The sequence below is a fragment of the Colias croceus genome, chromosome 4, assembly GCF_905220415.1.
Source record: "Colias croceus chromosome 4, ilColCroc2.1".
In the NCBI taxonomy this organism is placed as follows: Eukaryota; Metazoa; Arthropoda; class Insecta; order Lepidoptera; family Pieridae; genus Colias; species Colias croceus.
The window spans coordinates 8,105,117-8,127,921 of NC_059540.1; the positions used below are offsets into that span (position 1 = coordinate 8,105,117).

The window sequence follows — 22,805 nt, forward strand, 5'->3', positions numbered from 1 at the left end:
AAATATCGAATACACATTTTTTTACTTACATATTTAGCTGATATTTTTAAGAATTTATTTTTTATGAAAAATATTCAAATCTATTCTTTATTTATTTCTTTGAACAAAATTATGGTAAATTTTTAAACATCAATTCTATTTGAGTCTTATGATTTTATTATAAGCAATTAGGCCGATGAAATTGAGCTGTTTTACTATTTGTTTTTTAAAACTTGACTGCAGTTAATGATAATGATTGTAATAAATTAGTTTTAATTGGAATTATGGGATATAAAATATATTTCCCATAATTCTTTAATTTAATATGTTACTGTAAATGCCAAGTAAAATAATTAATTTTACATATACTCTGTCCATTATATTATTTGCTTTTTGACAGCTCACAACTATGAAATTTTGTATTTATTATGTAAAAATGTCATACAATAAAATACTGTTCTTTATGGACAGGTACCGCCCACTTAGAGATGTGCTTCACAGAACGATTCAATATTATTGTGCCACAGATTATAAATAATCGAAATGTGAATATATCCGATAAAAAATTCTTCTACTAAGTTAATGTTATTTAAACATAAAAACAACCAAATTGTAAGATAGAAACCAAATAAAATATTAATATAATATAAAGTTTTACTTTTTTTTTAGTTTGAAAAACAAATAAAACAACGAGAGTAGTTTAATCTATTTTATTAGCCTAAGTCGTCAGAATTACAATCTTCACTGGATTCGTCCGATGAGGAGTCTTCAGTAATATGTAGGATAAGGTCTTGTGTGCATATATTGTCGAATGCAATATCACGGTCCCAATCAGATAATATGATACGTTTAGTTCTCTCCACCACTCTTGCCCAGTTCTCGGCCGTCACGTGGGTGCAAGCGTCTTTTAGTAATGCCAACATTTTATTCGCTGTGAATGGCGGGCTCGTATTGCTTCTCGCAGCATGCCCTTTTACTTGAGCCCAGATGAGCTCTATAGCGTTGTATTGGCAGTGATAAGGAGGAATTCTAAGGACGATATGGCCATATTCTGCTGCCATTTCATCTATTACATAGCGTTTAGGTTTTTTTTTTGTTTTTAATATTTGTAATAATTCTATTTTTAACATAGAATCGTCCACATTTTCTCCATTATCGCGAAGCCAATTAATAATTTCATGTTTTTTATTAGCTTGTGTTGGCATTTTATCAATTTGGCGAGAGTGGTAAGGTGCGTTATCAATTAAAATTGTAGATGGTTCTTCCAATGATAGGAGCATGTTTTTGAACCACTCTTCATAGACCTCTGCATTCATTTCTTCGTGGTAATCGCCTGATTTCTTAGATTTGAATGCCAGCAGTGCATTTCGTACAAAACCTTTTGCCGTACCAGCGTGACATATGATGAGGCGTTCACCTTTTCCCATTGGTACTGCGGAGGTTGATGCAGCAGTACCGTCAGTCCAGGAACGGGATATTGTGTGGTTAGCGTTGAGCCATGTTTCATCTGTAAAAACAATATTTGTCCAATCTTGTATTCTTTTTGCCTTTCTTAAAAAGTCACATCGTGACAAAGCAACATCAGTTCGTTCCATTAACACTTTTCTTTTATCAGATTTTTTAAATGAAAAGCCAATTGTTTTTAAAACTTTGGCCAATGAAGATTTTTGACCATGAAATAAACCACTTCTTTGCAAGGAAACAATAAGTTTTCTTAAAGTTGGAATTTCTTTTTTTAAATAGTAGTCATATACATGACGACGAATGGCATCAGCGTCAAAATCATCAACACCTGTCACCTTACGAGGCCGACGCTTTCTTTTTGGTGTAGAAGGTTTGTTTCTTTCCAAGCCGCTCCTACCGTAGGCATCATTCGTAATTTTAGTCACAGTTGGTAGACTGATACCCAATGCAACCGAAACACGGTTTCGCACTTGCGAGAAAGGTATGAGAGGACCGCCATTTTGATTTTCTTTCTCAAAGAAATCACAAAGTTTTAGCACTAACTGTCTGGATTGTCCTTTCAAAACTTGTCCTTTCGGCATTTTCAAGATCAATGGATCTAAACACTCACAAAAGATGCACCGAGGAATAAAACTACTCAACTCAAGGCGACTAACAAATGCGAGAGAACACTCAGCGAACATAAATGCGTGTGACTGGCACGGGCGTTTTGCTGCGAGTGACGGATGACGTCAAAATTGTGGCCGGTGGATGGTCGGTTGATGTTACCAGTATACATATAGGTAATATAATGTCAAACCGTTTGGAGATTTTAGCAATTAAAATATATGTATTTATATTAATAAATGATATATAAAATAACATATAAACAAAACAAAAATGCAACATAAAATGTATCTTTATAATATGTACTTATTATTACATTTACGTAATAATTTAATTAATTTAATTTATTTATTCGATTAATGATTATGTTAAAAATTCATAATCGGAATGATATCATAATCGAGAATCTTTTGAACATCACTAAAGCTATAAACCGTCGAGCTGTCAAAAAGCAATTCTTATAGTGGACAGAGTATAAGTCTAGTTGGAACGTTAATTTTCCCTTCAGTTATACAAAGTTCGTGATACAAGTTGTCGTGATACAACTTCAGATAATTCCTTTGGTTCTAACCCTTTAAATAAATTTATATCAAGATTTAAAACTTTCAAATAAATACGTCTTTGGATATTATCCGAGTGACTTAATTAGTACGCATCAATATAAACAATGTAAACACACATCTTATTTTCTTATTGACGTCAATTTTCATACGGAATAAATATTTAAGTCGAAAAACTTTAGACACATGAGATCATTTAGTAAGTAAACACTATATAATTGCATGCATAACTATTATTAGATAAATTGTTTTAACTATTCATTGTAATAGAATATTTTAGACTTAAATACATCTATCAATACCCATATCCAATCAAACATATTCAATATATTTTATAGCAGATCATAGGTGAGCCAATAAGGCCTTTATAATCATTAAAGTCAAGTGAAACCGCTGTTATAATATGCGTAAAATTTGACTTACTAACAATAATTAAATATTGGAAAATTTTAACGATTTTTCAATGATCTTATATTTTGAATCCAGCCATCTTATCTTTGTTCAAATGATATGGACTACCATTACTAACATTTGATATTGAGAATATGTTCTCATATCATCAACATTACCCAAATTCTTGTAATCCACACATGAAGTTCATATCCTATAAGATTTATCTAACAATCGATATCAATCTTTCATAATCCACAAAATAACATACCCTTCTTTTTCACACGAACATTTTAATGTGCGCAATTTCTTCCCCTTTTTAAACCACTCTCATAATAAATTGGACATTACCACCATAAAACTCTAACCCTAGAATTTCTACCAGAGAAATAATCAGTTTAATTACACCAAATTTAAGACTTCTGTAACATACCTTTCTATACACAATCATTAATGTGCGCAGTTTGTTTGCCCTTTTTTAGGTCACAATTTTAATGTGCGCAATTTCTTTCCATACTTCATACCAACTGTAATTCTGGACACAATTTCCAACACCACAATACTTTTTAACCTTAGAATCTCCATCAAAGAATAGTTTAGCTTTTACATTCCATCCATACTCATTAAATAAACTACCAATTAGTAACTTGTGGCCCTAACACACACCAAGACTCAATCTATTGAACACCAAAATCTTACCTACCGTTCTAGACTATTCTAGAAACTTCTAGGCCTTGAAGAACTGTGGGAATTCGTTGGAAATAGCCCTTACTAAAGCTTGATCTTCCCGGCTACTATCTCCTTCTTCGCAGAAGATTCTCGCAAAACATCGCAAGAGATCGTCGCGACGGTGCAAGTGTGTTCCATACTCTGTGTTGCGGATTATGCCTTGGAGCACTTTTAGGTATTGTTGACGTCGCTGAAATTTTTAAGCGGGTTATTTTAATGTATTATTTAAACATATTTTGTAATTAATAAAATTATTATTTGATAGTTAAAAAAAAATGTTATAACAGATTTGGCTAAATAAATTAAACTTAATTACCGGATCCCCTGGCGACAAGTCGGCCAACTGTCGCACGATAATATCAATGGCGACTTTGACGTCATTAGTGTAGAAATGGTCGGCTGTTTTCTTGCGACTGAAGAGATCTATCACTAGTTTGAGCACTGAGTGCGTGGGCGCAGGCTCGTGGTCGAATATGCGGACGGGATCCTCTGTAAGAAGATTTATCATTTTATTATTATTTAGGAATAAAGTTTTGATTTTAATGTATTTTTTCATACTTAATATTGGATAGTGCAAATACCGGTTGCAAATATTTACGAAACAAAACACTTTTTTTGTTTTTCGCGATATTGAAAGAACACATATTATGGAAGGACACAATTTTCGTGCGAAAAAATTCACACGATAAATACATTCGATTAAAGATAACTACCTCATTTAATTTATTTATTTCGAGATTTTTAAAAGGTATATCAGAATTTATAAGTAACTTCAATTTGTTTAATTTTCGTAACTACCCACATATTATTGTTTCACTCACCCTCACGGTTGAGCAACAGCAGAATCTTCTCACAGAAGGTTTTAGCGTTGTCCATTGTCTCGAGCGCATTCAGTAGAATGTTCTCGAAGGGATTATCGAACTGCAAGTTGTATGCGAGGAGCAGAGTGAGGAACAAGTCTGGTATCTGCTCATCTACATCTGTCTCTGGTGGACTTTCGATCAGTTCTAGAAGGAATTGGGCGAATTCGACGCCGAGTTGTTCTGAAATCGAGAAAAAAAATATTCGCATTATTTTTAATCTGAAGATTAAGTATTTATCTAGCAACAGATTTATTATGAAAATAGGCTTTTTCTATCAACATATTGTGTTTCAAAATCAAATTTAGTTGAGCTTTGGTTGGCAAAGATACCTCGTAATTTGTTTGATTTTTTTTTCAAAATGTAAACTGATAACATCAACGTCCCACGGCCCGCGGGCGATTTCCGCGGGTAAACCAGCTTTTTTTTTAATCTTACCAAAGTGCGTGATCGGCAAGCGATCGCCCATGGACAGCACCATAGACAACAATAACGCGGAGTGTGACAGGCGGCTGACGGCCCGTGGGTTGTCGCGCATGTCACGCGCTATTTCCGCGGGTAAAGCTGATAGAGCGAGTGTCGCTAATGCGGTGCGTTCCAGACCACACATTACGCCGAACGCCTGTGATGTGGGGTTAATGATTAGCATAATATTTTAAACTACTGACTATTAATCACAAAAAGTAATAACACAAGTGATAACTGCGTTAAAAACAACCAAATTCAAACTTGCACTTGCAACATTTACAAATACTTGTAATGCTCATAAAATAAAAACTACTGGGCCTATCCGAAATAAATTTTTATGGGACCAATTCGACACCATCCCGCATCGAACAAAAAAAGAATCACGTAAATCGGTTCAGAAACCTCGGTGTAATCGGTGTACATACATAAAAAAAAAAAAAAAATACCGGCCGAATTGATAACCTCCTCCTTTTTTTTAAGACGGTTAAAAATTTCTTATAATAATTTGGAATACCCTCTCGGTATGACATATCTGTCACAGAAATTATGTAGCTTTCTATTGTTGGAGGATATTTTTTTTTTTAAATATCTATTACAAACAAACAAAAAATCAATTCATTGTTAATAACATAAGATGAAATAAATACCTGTAGCAATAGTTGCCTAAGAGGCCAGCGAGTTTCCATCTGGTAATACTGCACAAGGGTTGACACATAGGCATACCGATGGCTGCTCAACACATGCTGCGATATGTTCACGTCTGCGTTGGACTGTGAAATAAACATTAAATTATTCATCAAATTTGGCACATTTCTGAACAGGAATAAAGGTATTTCAAATGTAGATTGGTCTAAATTATAAACATAACAAATTGAGATACTTTGAAAATCAAACTGTTAGTACTTTAATTACTTTAGACTTTAGAGCAATAAAGCTATGGTATTTTAAAAATATTAAATCTGATTGTTAAAAGTTGCATTGTTTGGTTTTATGATTATTGTGTGGTCATAAAACATAACAAACAATATAGCTTTGTTAAATAATGAATATAATAGAAACAATATATTTTAATAGTATTATTTTAAATCCCGTTGGGGCGCGGTAAAATCCCGTCGCGTGTAAACAAACAATATTATTTATAATTATTCTATTCTGATAACTACAATTTCCTCATGCATAAGTAATAATTGTAATAAAATATCTTATCAATATTCATATCCAGAGTAATATATGTGTCATATTACTGATCTAATAATGTTTACTAAGAAAATTATGACACCTAAGACCTAAGCCATTACTGATGATTAAAATAAATGCATTTATAATGATTAAATATAGAAATCCAACATAAATCAAGCAAAAAAAAAAATTATAAAAAATCACTATTGGCTTCACAGAAATTCTTGAAAAGAAATGCAAGAGTAACATCTTTATTTAAAAGAAAATTAGCAAGCTGTTACAAAAAATTTCACATTTCTTATTAACTGTAAAATTGCAAACTAAAAAATAATGTGTTCACTATTTATATTGTGCACCAAGATTTTACCTAGTAACAATATAATATCTAACTCAAAATCGTATTAACATCCTTACCATCACAGATATCAATTCTAGCAGCTGTGTCTGAATATCATGTGCATCGTCATGCAACGCCCATCCTCTCTGCTGCGCGTCATTCGCGGCTTTCGACAAGGAGTTTAGTGCCGTCATCATTCGCAATGCGTCGGGAGCGGCGTCTATAGCATTCTTTGGGCATGTGATGTTGCTATTCGCTTCTCGGAGTAGCGCATCAATAATTGATCTTGCCGCACCACCGGGAAGAAATTCCTTGAAATTTAATATAGATTTATTAGATTTATGTGGAGTACTTGTTGTTTTATAATAAGTTGTTAAGTGTGTTGTTGATTGAGTCATGTGAAACAATTAACACTAGTTAATCTTTAAGAAGGCTGAAAAGAGCATGCTCAAAGCATAAAGCATATTCAAAGTAAATGTTTTAAAGTGTTTTGAATATGGCTATACCAACCCGCAGAGAAATGAGAACAGTCTCCACAGCCACTCTGGACATTTCATGGCTAAGCTGCGTCTCCCGTCGAACGGCCTGCACAATCTCATAAATTGCATTGGGCTTTATGCTCTCGCTACTATCCTGACTGTCATCTTGGTTGTCAGTATCAGATGATACTTGGTTGGAAGTTGATTTGATCATTGAATCTTTTCTTTTTTCATCGTCATCTGTTGGAAAAGATGTTGACAATAGATATATGACAAAAATAAAAGTTGTTTATTAATATTTGATGAAACTATAATAGCTTAAATTATTTTTCAAGAGTTGATATACATAGGTACTTACTACAATAACTATTTAAATATGTTTTAATATTTTGTTGGTAGCTGGATATAGTAATTAAGAATACTATAATATTTACCTTTTGCACTGCTGTTTAGAGATCTTGTTGGTGAATCTCTTTCCTCTGAAAGGTGTTGCTGGGAAACAACTGGGCGAAGATCAAATGATGGAGACACTCCATTGGGAGGTGTGCTGTCATCTAAACGCGGTGGAGGCTTTGGGGCTTGTTGCTTTTTATGAGGCTTCACCAATACTTGTATTTGTTTCTTTTTCTCACTCAATCTAGCTAATAATTCCTGCTTTTGTGCCATTGTTGTGTCATTCACATTCTTTATACAATCACTCAGAAATCCCAAGAAGAACTCTGGATCAACCTGTTAAAAGCGCGTCAATGTAATATAAGTCTTCGAATATTGTGTTAATTGTGTTAATTGAGATGTTAAATTTTTACCTTGACTGCAGCCACATAGTTAGATGGTACAAAACCAACTTGACCTTTCCTATTAATTACATGCCACCAATTCCTCTGTTTAGTATTAGTTTGCTGAAGATAGAAATATTCACCCTCACAGAAACTTAACGTTTTCGCTAAAGTCGCCTCGAAATCGTAAAGGGATTTGAGCATTTCCAAGTCATCTGAAATTTAATAAGCTCGTTAAATGTAACATAAAATAGTGTTCATCTGCATGATACTAAGAAAAATAAAATGAAACTTTTAGACTAGGTATTAGACTAAAAGTTTTTGTATACATATTAAATATTATTGATTGAAGATTACCCATATTTTGTCCGTCACCCATGATGGCCAGTTCCAAATCCACTGTATGTCCTAATTCATCACTCGTTATTATACTGAGTTGCTTATTATTTTTTATTTGGTTCAATAATTTCAGTGTGGTATTCAAATAGAATAATATAAGAAATCTAGGTACCGATAACATTAACAACCTTTGACAAATAAAATTTTATTTCTGACTTTGACATTTATGATTCAATTCTACTATTTGTGGAATAGGTAGGCAAAATAGGGTTCCCAATTCCCGTTTTAAACCTTTTTTAGAATTGTCTATGCCACAATCTATGCGACAAAAACCAAATTGTTTCAAATACAGACTATAGTGATGATCATTAAAATTCACCTGCTTTGTCTAGAATTTAATGCCTCCTCCACATTACTCGCGAAGTTGAACGAGGTTAGACGAATAGAATAATGTAGAGAGGCACTTCGGCTTATTTCGTGCAACTTTACCTCGCCTCGGCCGACTTCCGTTTGTTGTCGGTTTTTGCGCCCGAGTCAAAGGGCACGAAGTTACCTGAAGTTCGTTCTAAATATGAACGTATGCGCTCCTCGCGAAGTTGAACGAGTGTGTAGTGTAGCACCGCGGACTTCAGTCAACTTCGGCCGAGTACTTCGCCGAGGAACTTCGCGAGTAGTGTGGAGGAGGCATAACAAATGGTACCCATAAACCTTCCTCGAAAACTACTCTATCCATTCAAAAACAACATAGCAACATCCGTTGAGAAGTTTTAAAGATAATCTAAGCATACATACAAACATATTATAGATAACGGAAGCGAGTTTTTTTTATTTTTTAGGTCATAAAAATAATAAGAGGCTCATGATATTTTTATAATACTATCAAAGTTACATTATAGACCGGGAGATACTGACACAAAATTTCGAGTCATTTGTAACAGGATGGCGGTTCTACAGGGGTCTTAGTACGCAATGACAAAAAGAAAAACGATGGTGTGAACGCTGGTACCGGCGGCTTAGTCGCGTGGGCGTTAGTCGAACTCGTCGGAAAATAGCGAAAGTCAAACGATTTGTAACAGTATGGCACTTATTTTTCCTGTAAGTTTGAGGATCAACGAATATAAATACAAAATTTCAAAGATCTAGGTGTTGAAAATCTTCACTTATATAAATTAATACTAAATTAATTTTTCAAGTATGACAGCACTTTTTCCCCCTACTAGAAGTATGGCAAATATAATAATGGTCACATTTTATCAAATACTCTCCAAAAATCCAAATGCAATACTGGTACAAAAAGTTTGGCGAAATAAAAATTTTTTGCAGATTTTCGGCGGTATGGCGACCATTTGGAATCGTCCGAAAAGTATGGCATGGCGATTTTCGTAAATGGCTGCACGACGATGGTTACCTGTGCAAAAGTTAGCCTGATACAAATGGTTGAATAATTGTTTTATTTAAATCAACACATTCGCGTCGGTATGGCGGGCTGTAAGTCACACCGGAAAAGTATGGCATGACACTACCGCCTACTTCTTTTTTATGGGCTATCGGTAAATTCTAAAATTTTTGTGTTACAAATCGTTTGACTTTCGCTATTTTTCCGACGAGTTCGACTAACGCCCACGCGACTAAGCCGCCGGTACCAGCGTTCACACCATCGTTTTTCTTTTTGTCATTGCGTACTAAGACCCCTGTAGAACCGCCATCCTGTTAAAAATGACTCGAAATTTTGTGTCAGTATCTCCCGGTCTATTAGTTTTGCGCGCATTAGTATTTGGATAGTTAACTGATGCTAAAAACTACTTAGGTACATCGTCACTCTCATAAAATCTTCTAATTTAAATTTTAAGCCTTGCCATTCTTCTTTCATTTGTATAAGTTAGTCTACCTATAAGTACCTACATTAGTTACATTTTATGCATTTCTCGTATAACATAGGTAGTTTTTATTTCTAGGATTTGACTACCTACACAAAGGAACAATGTAGCTTTCTCCTGGTAAATTATTTAAAATTGGTTTATCATATTTTTTTAAATTGTGAAGCTAAAAATTAAATTCAACAATATGTGAATTTTTTTCTTTCATTAGGTAGGTACCATATATTTAATGCTCTAAGATAAGCATAGTATAATATTTTCTCTACATTTAAAAGCTCCGGGACTTTACCTATCCATTTTATTAATATTATATTATATGTGGGTGTTTTGCATACATTGGGTTATCGTAATTTCCTCATCTTTGTGTTTATACATCTTAGGGTAATTACCGGGTTTATTGCACCAAGACATTTTTCCTCAATACGGCGAAATATATAAACGCGCGTAGCCAGGAATGGGTATCAGTTAGTAATAAGACATTCATTCAAAATGTTGAAATTACTATCAGCTTTTGTATTGGCAGTTCTGCTGGCTGAAGTAACTAGCCAACGCTTTATTTTGCCAACGTATAGACCACCACCCAAAAGACCTGTTATTATTCGCACTGTGAGGGAAACAGGAGTGGAAGAACCAAAATGGCTATATCAAGGTGACATACCACGAGCACCAGCAACTGGAGACCATCCTAACTTGCCTTCTTATATTAATGATATTAAACTGGACCCAAACACAAGAGTTGCACGTAGCTTGGATTCTCCTAGTGGTAAACTTTATGGTGGAGGATCTCACACATCTTCGAGAAGTGGGGATACTGGGGCTACTCATCCAGGCTACAATCGACGTAATACCAGGGGTGTGAAATTACCCCGTTACCCATTCCCTCATACGCCACCTTTCAACCCAAAAGTTCGTTTGCCTCAAATTAGAACTGCTTAAATTGAACTGTATTGTTATACGTATGTAACTGTTAACTTATACAAATAAATAAATATGAAATAAATGATCTATAATATGTACTTACCTGAATTTTATTACTTAATTGTCCTGATGTACGTGTGATGTACGCTTTATTGATTTATTGACGAAATCCCGAAAGGAAAACAAACAAACAATCAGCAATAAAACATTTCAAATTTATTTAAACTTTGCTTAAATTAATAAGTATCATCACGAGTGTAGGTACTAATTAACTAAAAATTAAATTGACAGCGTAAATTTTGAATTTGTAATTTTTAGTGTGTAGTACTTACTGGATTACCAAGAGCTTTTGGAGACGCAAGACTAAATTCTACGTTTAATTATAAACAAAGAAGAAATATTTGATTGTTTGTATTGAAAACTCTCCGAAACAACTATTCTACATTACGTATTTCTGAGCGACATATATATTTTTTTTATCCCGGGTCAAACGAGACGAAAAATCCCGCCTCTATCTTTACCTGTCTATTGAATTTCTATTCTTTGAATATACTTTACTTATAAATTGCCGTCAATCTATGGAACTAGCTACCAGAATCAGAATCAATACGACATGCTGGAACAACAGTGATTTTTAAAAATGATTATGTACTAGCAGTTATGTACTTATAAAAGTGGGAAACAAGTTCGACCGTCGACTTTACCGAAAAAAGAATAAAGATCTAAATGTGTGCCAAGTTCTGTAGACAGTCCAGAAATGTATTTATTTACAAACATGTATACTTAAAATTCTTAGGTAAACTGAAAACTCAATTGTTTCATTTTCACTTAAATTTAAATAGAAAAATGTTTATTCAAAATATGACTTTTTATTTTGAATACATAATATTATAATTATTTACACAGAGCAAATAACTAATGACCTATTGAACCTCATAATTTGACCAGGCTAGTTTTTAGATAGGCGAGTACATCTTTGCAGAAACCGAGTCATAATAATTGTGCCAATAAATTTTAATATTATGTGACAATAAAAACATAAGGTGAAGTACCTATTCCAAAATTCTTATAATATAGAGGTATGCGCTGACGAACCCGTATGGCCGTATTTAAGTAAATTTCATACTTACTGTTTCATTCATTCATTTGTGAACAAAAAAATTGCAACAAGTTGAAGTTTTTATTTGTACAAGCTTGCGTACCTAATAATGTAATTTATTCCATCACGCAACAATATTACTATAATAGGTACTTTCTAACACAAGAGGATAGGGGATTTCACCTCGATTATTTATTAACATCTGTTTATAATTTAAGGTTATCATTCTGACCCTAAAATATCACTTTAACTGTAACGTTTTTCTGTCTGTCTGTCATATTATATATCCTGAATGTCACCACATTCTAGATAAGATAAGTTTGTGTATGGTAGGGTACGTGCTTATTAGCACATAACCGATAATAAGCCGACCATAATTATTATTACTAACTGAATGCCCTAAGTTTTATATTTATGTTGGAACTTTCTTCAATTACGTTTCTCACCTTTTGACACTCGATAATGATCACATTTAATTGATCATTATTTCCTATAAATATCGAAGTACTGATATATGTTGAATTAGTTTTGTCTCAACGATGGTGCAAAAAATAATAATCTTTTTCTTTTTGTCGACTGTAATCGCTGATTGTTTGTGTCAGCGTTTACGGCGAACAGACCCCAACGTAGACGAAATCGGTGTCGATGCGCTGAGAGTCGTGAATCCTACATGGCTTTCTGATGAAAACGAAAAACCATGGCAAATAAGGCAAAATATAAAATGGTTCAATAACGTAGAACGATTCATACGAAGCCCTAAGAGTGTAGAATCATTCACCAGCGAGGAAAGAGTCAAGCGCAGTCCTAAGAGCGTGGAATCATTCACCAGCGACGAAAGAGTTAAGCGCAGCCCTAAGAGCGTAGAATCGTTCACCAGCGAGGAAAGAGTGAAGCGCAGCCCTAAGAGCGTAGAATCATTAACCAGCGATGAAAGAGTTAAGCGCAGAACTAAGAGCGTAGAATCGTTCACCAGCGAGGAAAGAGTGAAGCGCAGCCCTAAGAGCGTAGAATCATTCACCAGCGAGGAAAGAGTTAAGCGCAGCCCTAAGAGCGTAGAATCATTAACCAGCGACGAAAGAGTTAGGCGCAGCCCTAAGAGCGTAGAATCATTCACCAGCGAGGAAAGAGTGAAGCGCAGCCCTAAGAGCGTAGAATCATTCACCAGCGAGGAAAGAGTTAAGCGCAGCCCTAAGAGCGTAGAATCATTAACCAGCGACGAAAGAGTTAAGCGCAGCCCTAAGAGCGTAGAATCATTCACCAGCGAGGAAAGAGTGAAGCGCAGCCCTAAGAGCGTAGAATCATTCACCAGCGAGGAAAGAGTGAAGCGCAGCCCTAAGAGCGTAGAATCGTTCACCAGCGAGGAAAGAGTGAAGCGCAGCCCTAAGAGCGTAGAATCGTTCACCAGCGAGGAAAGAGTGAAGCGCAGCCCTAAGAGCGTAGAGTCTAAATACTGAATCAAACTTTAAAAGTGTGGAATTATAGGATAGCTTGTAGTAATGTAGAATGTTTTAACAGCTTAGAAAATTTCTATCGTAGCTCTAAAAGTATTTATTATTTATCTTTGTCAAGCAATAAAACGTTTATTTTTAAATTTAATTTATTATGTAGGTACCTAATGCTCCGTTTGGAAAGTAAACCGTGTATCTAAATTATCAATTTACTGTATTTCCTTATGTTTATTCTAGTATCACTATTCAGAATTTTTTATCCAAAAAAGGTAAAAATCGATTAAAATGTTTTTAAACATAACACCTACGTACTATATTTTATTTATAAGGAATGAAAAATTTATTTTCAACTTGGTTGGTCTACAGATAAAGAACGACAGCATTTTGTTGTATAAAATAAGAAGGCATCAAATTTGGCTTTTCAACGGCCTCTACAAAGGGTTTCCGTTCAATTAGGCTCTAACGTGTAGTGTGAATACGGCTCGTTTCAGAACGATTCCCTCACGCTTGACGTGCTGATGATTACTGAACCAGGATTAATTCCCTGACGTTGGGTTAAATGGTTAGAGACTGGTATTTGTTTTTTAAAACTCATTGATTTACACTCTGTGCTAACGGATTGTGGTAATTGCCTTAGGCTTTATTTATTAAACAGGGGATTCGTTTTAGATATTTTACGTTAATATGATGGAATTAATAAAATAGTAAGTACAACTAAGTACCTATGTTTCACTTATCTATGAATGTAACATAATATACCTAATAATTATTGTTTTGTAACTTTGTTTGATCTCTAATAAGGTCTGAACATTATGTTAAAAGTCATCCCTGGTTTTAATCATGATAAAAAGCGCCATAAAATTCTAAAAATAAAGTTTAACTTCCACAACTTCCATTGTGAAATAAAAAAAACTCAATCAAAATAAACGCTTATTCGCAATTATCTTCTCTTATATATAAAAATGAATCGCAAAATGTGTTGGTAATTCGATTTCGATAATTCTTTTTTTATTATATTCCTTGAAGTACGAGGATGGTTCTTATGTAGAGAAAACGTAAATATGTACCACGGGCGAAACCGCTAGTCTTATATATAAAAATGAACCCCAAAATGTGTTGGTAAGCGCATAACTCGAGAACGGCTGAACCGATTTCGATAATTCTTTTTTTATTATATTCCTTGAAGTACGAGGATGGTTTTTATGTAGAGAAAACGTAAATATGTACCACGGGCTAAGCCGGGCCGGACCGCTAGTATGCAATAAATATCCTGGTTTTAATTCCATAAGCAATAAAATGAATGACCATATCAACTTGGTACACAGGAAGCCGTACACCTATATAATCGATCAATGATAAAAATGTAAGATACATGCAGTGTACATAATATAGTATTGATATAAAGTGTTAGGTACACGAAGGAAAGCAGCGATCGGAGAGAAAACTAAACCTTGAAAATAATATGCCATTTTATTGCGGCAAGAACTTAAAGGCGTTTTAATATTTACACACAAGTATGCCTTATTTACGTGCGCCAATGTTTATAATGTATGAAGACTAATTTGGCCTCAGCCCTCAAGTAGGTATTTTATACTAACGCAAGCAGGCTACTTGGAGTAAACCTCGCCATTAGCACGCTATGCGAAGTCTTTAAGTATTAAAAATGACGTTGCCCTAAGCGCTATTTCAAGTTTTTACCTATGTGAGATAACCAAGATGCTTTTGTAACTTTATTAAAATGTACTTATGTATTAATTTTTATTCATGAGAAGAAGTTTCCCAGTAATAAGCATTGAAATAAAGGCACGACAACGTATGATTTAAGATGCGAATTGAAATTTTGAAATTATTAAGTGAAATATTTGTACTCCTACAGATTCAGGCATTATATACGTAGAAATGTAGGTACATATGCGTATCTAGTACGGCGTAGCGTTCGGCAGATCGTAGCCATTGAAATTAATAGAGATGTGATTTTAAAACGGAATTAGTGGACAGTTTCATTTCATTTCATCGACACCAACTGAAAGTGTCGATTATTGTTGATGACGAACTTAATATAATATAAGCTTCACACTGATTGTGATCATCAATGGGTACAATGATGCATCCTTGATGGTCCTGTTAATAAATAATTCATACTATTATTATCAGTTACGATTGGCAATTTTGTTTTATGTGAAGCATTATCATAGCATTATCATTATCACCAGTTTAAATTCCACCAATTAAATAAATTGAGTGTGTAATTATTATTTTTTGTCTTTATTGATTTATTTTGTCAATATTCATCATAACTTTATTCATTATTCTACACTCACAAGAGAAAAAGAGAAAAGGTTACTTCGTTGTTACAAAGAACGCCTTTTGCGAGAGGAAAGGTATTAATTGCGGTTTGAAAAACGAAAAATTAATAATTGCAGGATTTTTATTCCGGAAAATAATGACGCTTGGCGGTGTTGAGGTAAATTTTAAATTCTCATATTTTGTCCGTCACCCATGATGGCCAGTTCCAAATCCACTGTATGTCCTAATTCATCACTCGTTATTATACTGAGTTGCTTATTATTTTTTATTTGGTTCAATAATTTCAGTGTGGTATTCAAATAGAATAATATAAGAAATCTAGGTACCGATAACATTAACAACCTTTGACAAATAAAATTTTATTTCTGACTTTGACATTTATGATTCAATTCTACTATTTGTGGAATAGGTAGGCAAAATAGGGTTCCCAATTCCCGTTTTAAACCTTTTTTAGAATTGTCTATGCCACAATCTATGCGACAAAAACCAAATTGTTTCAAATACAGACTATAGTGATGATCATTAAAATTCACCTGCTTTGTCTAGAATTTAATGCCTCCTCCACATTACTCGCGAAGTTGAACGAGGTTAGACGAATAGAATAATGTAGAGAGGCACTTCGGCTTATTTCGTGCAACTTTACCTCGCCTCGGCCGACTTCCGTTTGTTGTCGGTTTTTGCGCCCGAGTCAAAGGGCACGAAGTTACCTGAAGTTCGTTCTAAATATGAACGTATGCGCTCCTCGCGAAGTTGAACGAGTGTGTAGTGTAGCACCGCGGACTTCAGTCAACTTCGGCCGAGTACTTCGCCGAGGAACTTCGCGAGTAGTGTGGAGGAGGCATAACAAATGGTACCCATAAACCTTCCTCGAAAACTACTCTATCCATTCAAAAACAACATAGCAACATCCGTTGAGAAGTTTTAAAGATAATCTAAGCATACATACAAACATATTATAGATAACGGAAGCGAGTTTTTTTTATTTTTTAGGTCATAAAAATAATAAGAGGCTCATGATATTTTTATAATACTATCAAAGTTACATTATAGACCGGGAGATACTGACACAAAATTTCGAGTCATTTGTAACAGGATGGCGGTTCTACAGGGGTCTTAGTACGCAATGACAAAAAGAAAAACGATGGTGTGAACGCTGGTACCGGCGGCTTAGTCGCGTGGGCGTTAGTCGAACTCGTCGGAAAATAGCGAAAGTCAAACGATTTGTAACAGTATGGCACTTATTTTTCCTGTAAGTTTGAGGATCAACGAATATAAATACAAAATTTCAAAGATCTAGGTGTTGAAAATCTTCACTTATATAAATTAATACTAAATTAATTTTTCAAGTATGACAGCACTTTTTCCCCCTACTAGAAGTATGGCAAATATAATAATGGTCACATTTTATCAAATACTCTCCAAAAATCCAAATGCAATACTGGTACAAAAAGTTTGGCGAAATAAAAATTTTTTGCAGATTTTCGGCGGTATGGCGACCATTTGGAATCGTCCGAAAAGTATGGCATGGCGATTTTCGTAAATGGCTGCACGACGATGGTTACCTGTGCAAAAGTTAGCCTGATACAAATGGTTGAATAATTGTTTTATTTAAATCAACACATTCGCGTCGGTATGGCGGGCTGTAAGTCACACCGGAAAAGTATGGCATGACACTACCGCCTACTTCTTTTTTATGGGCTATCGGTAAATTCTAAAATTTTTGTGTTACAAATCGTTTGACTTTCGCTATTTTTCCGACGAGTTCGACTAACGCCCACGCGACTAAGCCGCCGGTACCAGCGTTCACACCATCGTTTTTCTTTTTGTCATTGCGTACTAAGACCCCTGTAGAACCGCCATCCTGTTAAAAATGACTCGAAATTTTGTGTCAGTATCTCCCGGTCTATTAGTTTTGCGCGCATTAGTATTTGGATAGTTAACTGATGCTAAAAACTACTTAGGTACATCGTCACTCTCATAAAATCTTCTAATTTAAATTTTAAGCCTTGCCATTCTTCTTTCATTTGTATAAGTTAGTCTACCTATAAGTACCTACATTAGTTACATTTTATGCATTTCTCGTATAACATAGGTAGTTTTTATTTCTAGGATTTGACTACCTACACAAAGGAACAATGTAGCTTTCTCCTGGTAAATTATTTAAAATTGGTTTATCATATTTTTTTAAATTGTGAAGCTAAAAATTAAATTCAACAATATGTGAATTTTTTTCTTTCATTAGGTAGGTACCATATATTTAATGCTCTAAGATAAGCATAGTATAATATTTTCTCTACATTTAAAAGCTCCGGGACTTTACCTATCCATTTTATTAATATTATATTATATGTGGGTGTTTTGCATACATTGGGTTATCGTAATTTCCTCATCTTTGTGTTTATACATCTTAGGGTAATTACCGGGTTTATTGCACCAAGACATTTTTCCTCAATACGGCGAAATATATAAACGCGCGTAGCCAGGAATGGGTATCAGTTAGTAATAAGACATTCATTCAAAATGTTGAAATTACTATCAGCTTTTGTATTGGCAGTTCTGCTGGCTGAAGTAACTAGCCAACGCTTTATTTTGCCAACGTATAGACCACCACCCAAAAGACCTGTTATTATTCGCACTGTGAGGGAAACAGGAGTGGAAGAACCAAAATGGCTATATCAAGGTGACATACCACGAGCACCAGCAACTGGAGACCATCCTAACTTGCCTTCTTATATTAATGATATTAAACTGGACCCAAACACAAGAGTTGCACGTAGCTTGGATTCTCCTAGTGGTAAACTTTATGGTGGAGGATCTCACACATCTTCGAGAAGTGGGGATACTGGGGCTACTCATCCAGGCTACAATCGACGTAATACCAGGGGTGTGAAATTACCCCGTTACCCATTCCCTCATACGCCACCTTTCAACCCAAAAGTTCGTTTGCCTCAAATTAGAACTGCTTAAATTGAACTGTATTGTTATACGTATGTAACTGTTAACTTATACAAATAAATAAATATGAAATAAATGATCTATAATATGTACTTACCTGAATTTTATTACTTAATTGTCCTGATGTACGTGTGATGTACGCTTTATTGATTTATTGACGAAATCCCGAAAGGAAAACAAACAAACAATCAGCAATAAAACATTTCAAATTTATTTAAACTTTGCTTAAATTAATAAGTATCATCACGAGTGTAGGTACTAATTAACTAAAAATTAAATTGACAGCGTAAATTTTGAATTTGTAATTTTTAGTGTGTAGTACTTACTGGATTACCAAGAGCTTTTGGAGACGCAAGACTAAATTCTACGTTTAATTATAAACAAAGAAGAAATATTTGATTGTTTGTATTGAAAACTCTCCGAAACAACTATTCTACATTACGTATTTCTGAGCGACATATAGGTATATTTTTTTTATCCCGGGTCAAACGAGACGAAAAATCCCGCCTCTATCTTTACCTGTCTATTGAATTTCTATTCTTTGAATATACTTTACTTATAAATTGCCGTCAATCTATGGAACTAGCTACCAGAATCAGAATCAATACGACATGCTGGAACAACAGTGATTTTTAAAAATGATTATGTACTAGCAGTTATGTACTTATAAAAGTGGGAAACAAGTTCGACCGTCGACTTTACCGAAAAAAGAATAAAGATCTAAATGTGTGCCAAGTTCTGTAGACAGTCCAGAAATGTATTTATTTACAAACATGTATACTTAAAATTCTTAGGTAAACTGAAAACTCAATTGTTTCATTTTCACTTAAATTTAAATAGAAAAATGTTTATTCAAAATATGACTTTTTATTTTGAATACATAATATTATAATTATTTACACAGAGCAAATAACTAATGACCTATTGAACCTCATAATTTGACCAGGCTAGTTTTTAGATAGGCGAGTACATCTTTGCAGAAACCGAGTCATAATAATTGTGCCAATAAATTTTAATATTATGTGACAATAAAAACATAAGGTGAAGTACCTATTCCAAAATTCTTATAATATAGAGGTATGCGCTGACGAACCCGTATGGCCGTATTTAAGTAAATTTCATACTTACTGTTTCATTCATTCATTTGTGAACAAAAAAATTGCAACAAGTTGAAGTTTTTATTTGTACAAGCTTGCGTACCTAATAATGTAATTTATTCCATCACGCAACAATATTACTATAATAGGTACTTTCTAACACAAGAGGATAGGGGATTTCACCTCGATTATTTATTAACATCTGTTTATAATTTAAGGTTATCATTCTGACCCTAAAATATCACTTTAACTGTAACGTTTTTCTGTCTGTCTGTCATATTATATATCCTGAATGTCACCACATTCTAGATAAGATAAGTTTGTGTATGGTAGGGTACGTGCTTATTAGCACATAACCGATAATAAGCCGACCATAATTATTATTACTAACTGAATGCCCTAAGTTTTATATTTATGTTGGAACTTTCTTCAATTACGTTTCTCACCTTTTGACACTCGATAATGATCACATTTAATTGATCATTATTTCCTATAAATATCGAAGTACTGATATATGTTGAATTAGTTTTGTCTCAACGATGGTGCAAAAAATAATAATCTTTTTCTTTTTGTCGACTGTAATCGCTGATTGTTTGTGTCAGCGTTTACGGCGAACAGACCCCAACGTAGACGAAATCGGTGTCGATGCGCTGAGAGTCGTGAATCCTACATGGCTTTCTGATGAAAACGAAAAACCATGGCAAATAAGGCAAAATATAAAATGGTTCAATAACGTAGAACGATTCATACGAAGCCCTAAGAGTGTAGAATCATTCACCAGCGAGGAAAGAGTCAAGCGCAGTCCTAAGAGCGTGGAATCATTCACCAGCGACGAAAGAGTTAAGCGCAGCCCTAAGAGCGTAGAATCGTTCACCAGCGAGGAAAGAGTGAAGCGCAGCCCTAAGAGCGTAGAATCATTAACCAGCGATGAAAGAGTTAAGCGCAGAACTAAGAGCGTAGAATCGTTCACCAGCGAGGAAAGAGTGAAGCGCAGCCCTAAGAGCGTAGAATCATTCACCAGCGAGGAAAGAGTTAAGCGCAGCCCTAAGAGCGTAGAATCATTAACCAGCGACGAAAGAGTTAGGCGCAGCCCTAAGAGCGTAGAATCATTCACCAGCGAGGAAAGAGTGAAGCGCAGCCCTAAGAGCGTAGAATCATTCACCAGCGAGGAAAGAGTTAAGCGCAGCCCTAAGAGCGTAGAATCATTAACCAGCGACGAAAGAGTTAAGCGCAGCCCTAAGAGCGTAGAATCATTCACCAGCGAGGAAAGAGTGAAGCGCAGCCCTAAGAGCGTAGAATCATTCACCAGCGAGGAAAGAGTGAAGCGCAGCCCTAAGAGCGTAGAATCGTTCACCAGCGAGGAAAGAGTGAAGCGCAGCCCTAAGAGCGTAGAATCGTTCACCAGCGAGGAAAGAGTGAAGCGCAGCCCTAAGAGCGTAGAGTCTAAATACTGAATCAAACTTTAAAAGTGTGGAATTATAGGATAGCTTGTAGTAATGTAGAATGTTTTAACAGCTTAGAAAATTTCTATCGTAGCTCTAAAAGTATTTATTATTTATCTTTGTCAAGCAATAAAACGTTTATTTTTAAATTTAATTTATTATGTAGGTACCTAATGCTCCGTTTGGAAAGTAAACCGTGTATCTAAATTATCAATTTACTGTATTTCCTTATGTTTATTCTAGTATCACTATTCAGAATTTTTTATCCAAAAAAGGTAAAAATCGATTAAAATGTTTTTAAACATAACACCTACGTACTATATTTTATTTATAAGGAATGAAAAATTTATTTTCAACTTGGTTGGTCTACAGATAAAGAACGACAGCATTTTGTTGTATAAAATAAGAAGGCATCAAATTTGGCTTTTCAACGGCCTCTACAAAGGGTTTCCGTTCAATTAGGCTCTAACGTGTAGTGTGAATACGGCTCGTTTCAGAACGATTCCCTCACGCTTGACGTGCTGATGATTACTGAACCAGGATTAATTCCCTGACGTTGGGTTAAATGGTTAGAGACTGGTATTTGTTTTTTAAAACTCATTGATTTACACTCTGTGCTAACGGATTGTGGTAATTGCCTTAGGCTTTATTTATTAAACAGGGGATTCGTTTTAGATATTTTACGTTAATATGATGGAATTAATAAAATAGTAAGTACAACTAAGTACCTATGTTTCACTTATCTATGAATGTAACATAATATACCTAATAATTATTGTTTTGTAACTTTGTTTGATCTCTAATAAGGTCTGAACATTATGTTAAAAGTCATCCCTGGTTTTAATCATGATAAAAAGCGCCATAAAATTCTAAAAATAAAGTTTAACTTCCACAACTTCCATTGTGAAATAAAAAAAACTCAATCAAAATAAACGCTTATTCGCAATTATCTTCTCTTATATATAAAAATGAATCGCAAAATGTGTTGGTAATTCGATTTCGATAATTCTTTTTTTATTATATTCCTTGAAGTACGAGGATGGTTCTTATGTAGAGAAAACGTAAATATGTACCACGGGCGAAACCGCTAGTCTTATATATAAAAATGAACCCCAAAATGTGTTGGTAAGCGCATAACTCGAGAACGGCTGAACCGATTTCGATAATTCTTTTTTTATTATATTCCTTGAAGTACGAGGATGGTTTTTATGTAGAGAAAACGTAAATATGTACCACGGGCTAAGCCGGGCCGGACCGCTAGTATGCAATAAATATCCTGGTTTTAATTCCATAAGCAATAAAATGAATGACCATATCAACTTGGTACACAGGAAGCCGTACACCTATATAATCGATCAATGATAAAAATGTAAGATACATGCAGTGTACATAATATAGTATTGATATAAAGTGTTAGGTACACGAAGGAAAGCAGCGATCGGAGAGAAAACTAAACCTTGAAAATAATATGCCATTTTATTGCGGCAAGAACTTAA

At 34.5% G+C, this 22,805-nt stretch overlaps 3 protein-coding genes across 3 annotated transcripts; 2 read left to right on the forward strand and 1 right to left on the reverse strand.

The window, feature by feature from the left end:
• Window positions 1-2,535: 2,535 nt before the first annotated feature.
• Window positions 2,536-8,359, reverse strand: LOC123691063 (NCK-interacting protein with SH3 domain). The gene is made up of 10 exons (XM_045635280.1): window positions 8,185-8,359; window positions 7,858-8,042; window positions 7,486-7,780; window positions 7,083-7,291; window positions 6,650-6,883; window positions 5,704-5,826; window positions 5,027-5,210; window positions 4,550-4,771; window positions 4,045-4,217; window positions 2,536-3,918 (listed from the first exon to the last, which is right to left on the reverse strand). Exons 1-10 carry the CDS (start codon window positions 8,345-8,347, stop codon window positions 3,727-3,729), a joined length of 1,980 nt encoding a protein of 659 aa, XP_045491236.1. The 5' UTR covers window positions 8,348-8,359; the 3' UTR covers window positions 2,536-3,726.
• Window positions 8,360-10,484: 2,125 nt separating this feature from the next.
• On the forward strand, window positions 10,485-11,059 carry LOC123691064 (lebocin-4-like). The gene has a single exon (XM_045635281.1). The coding sequence runs from the start codon at window positions 10,533-10,535 to the stop codon at window positions 10,977-10,979; it is 447 nt and encodes a 148-aa protein (XP_045491237.1). The 5' UTR covers window positions 10,485-10,532; the 3' UTR covers window positions 10,980-11,059.
• A 7,228-nt stretch (window positions 11,060-18,287) lies between these two features.
• Window positions 18,288-18,862, forward strand: LOC123691441 (lebocin-4-like). Its single transcript, XM_045635827.1, has one exon. The coding sequence runs from the start codon at window positions 18,336-18,338 to the stop codon at window positions 18,780-18,782; it is 447 nt and encodes a 148-aa protein (XP_045491783.1). The 5' UTR covers window positions 18,288-18,335; the 3' UTR covers window positions 18,783-18,862.
• The last annotated feature ends 3,943 nt before the right edge of the window (window positions 18,863-22,805 follow it).

Excerpts from the sequence above, each read along its gene's own strand:
- LOC123691064 (XM_045635281.1), top strand. The coding sequence starts at position 10,533 with ATGTTGAAATTACTATCAGCTTTTGTATTGGCAGTTCTGCTGGCTGAA.
- LOC123691063 (XM_045635280.1), bottom strand. The coding sequence starts at position 8,347 with ATGTTATCGGTACCTAGATTTCTTATATTATTCTATTTGAATACCACA. Across the intron at positions 5,211-5,703 it reads TTAGGCAACTATTGCTACAG|GCGTTCGGCGTAATGTGTGG; the intron begins GTATTTATTTCA and ends CCCACATCACAG. Across the intron at positions 3,919-4,044 it reads ACTTGTCGCCAGGGGATCCG|CGACGTCAACAATACCTAAA; the intron begins GTAATTAAGTTT and ends TAAAAATTTCAG.
- LOC123691441 (XM_045635827.1), top strand. The coding sequence starts at position 18,336 with ATGTTGAAATTACTATCAGCTTTTGTATTGGCAGTTCTGCTGGCTGAA.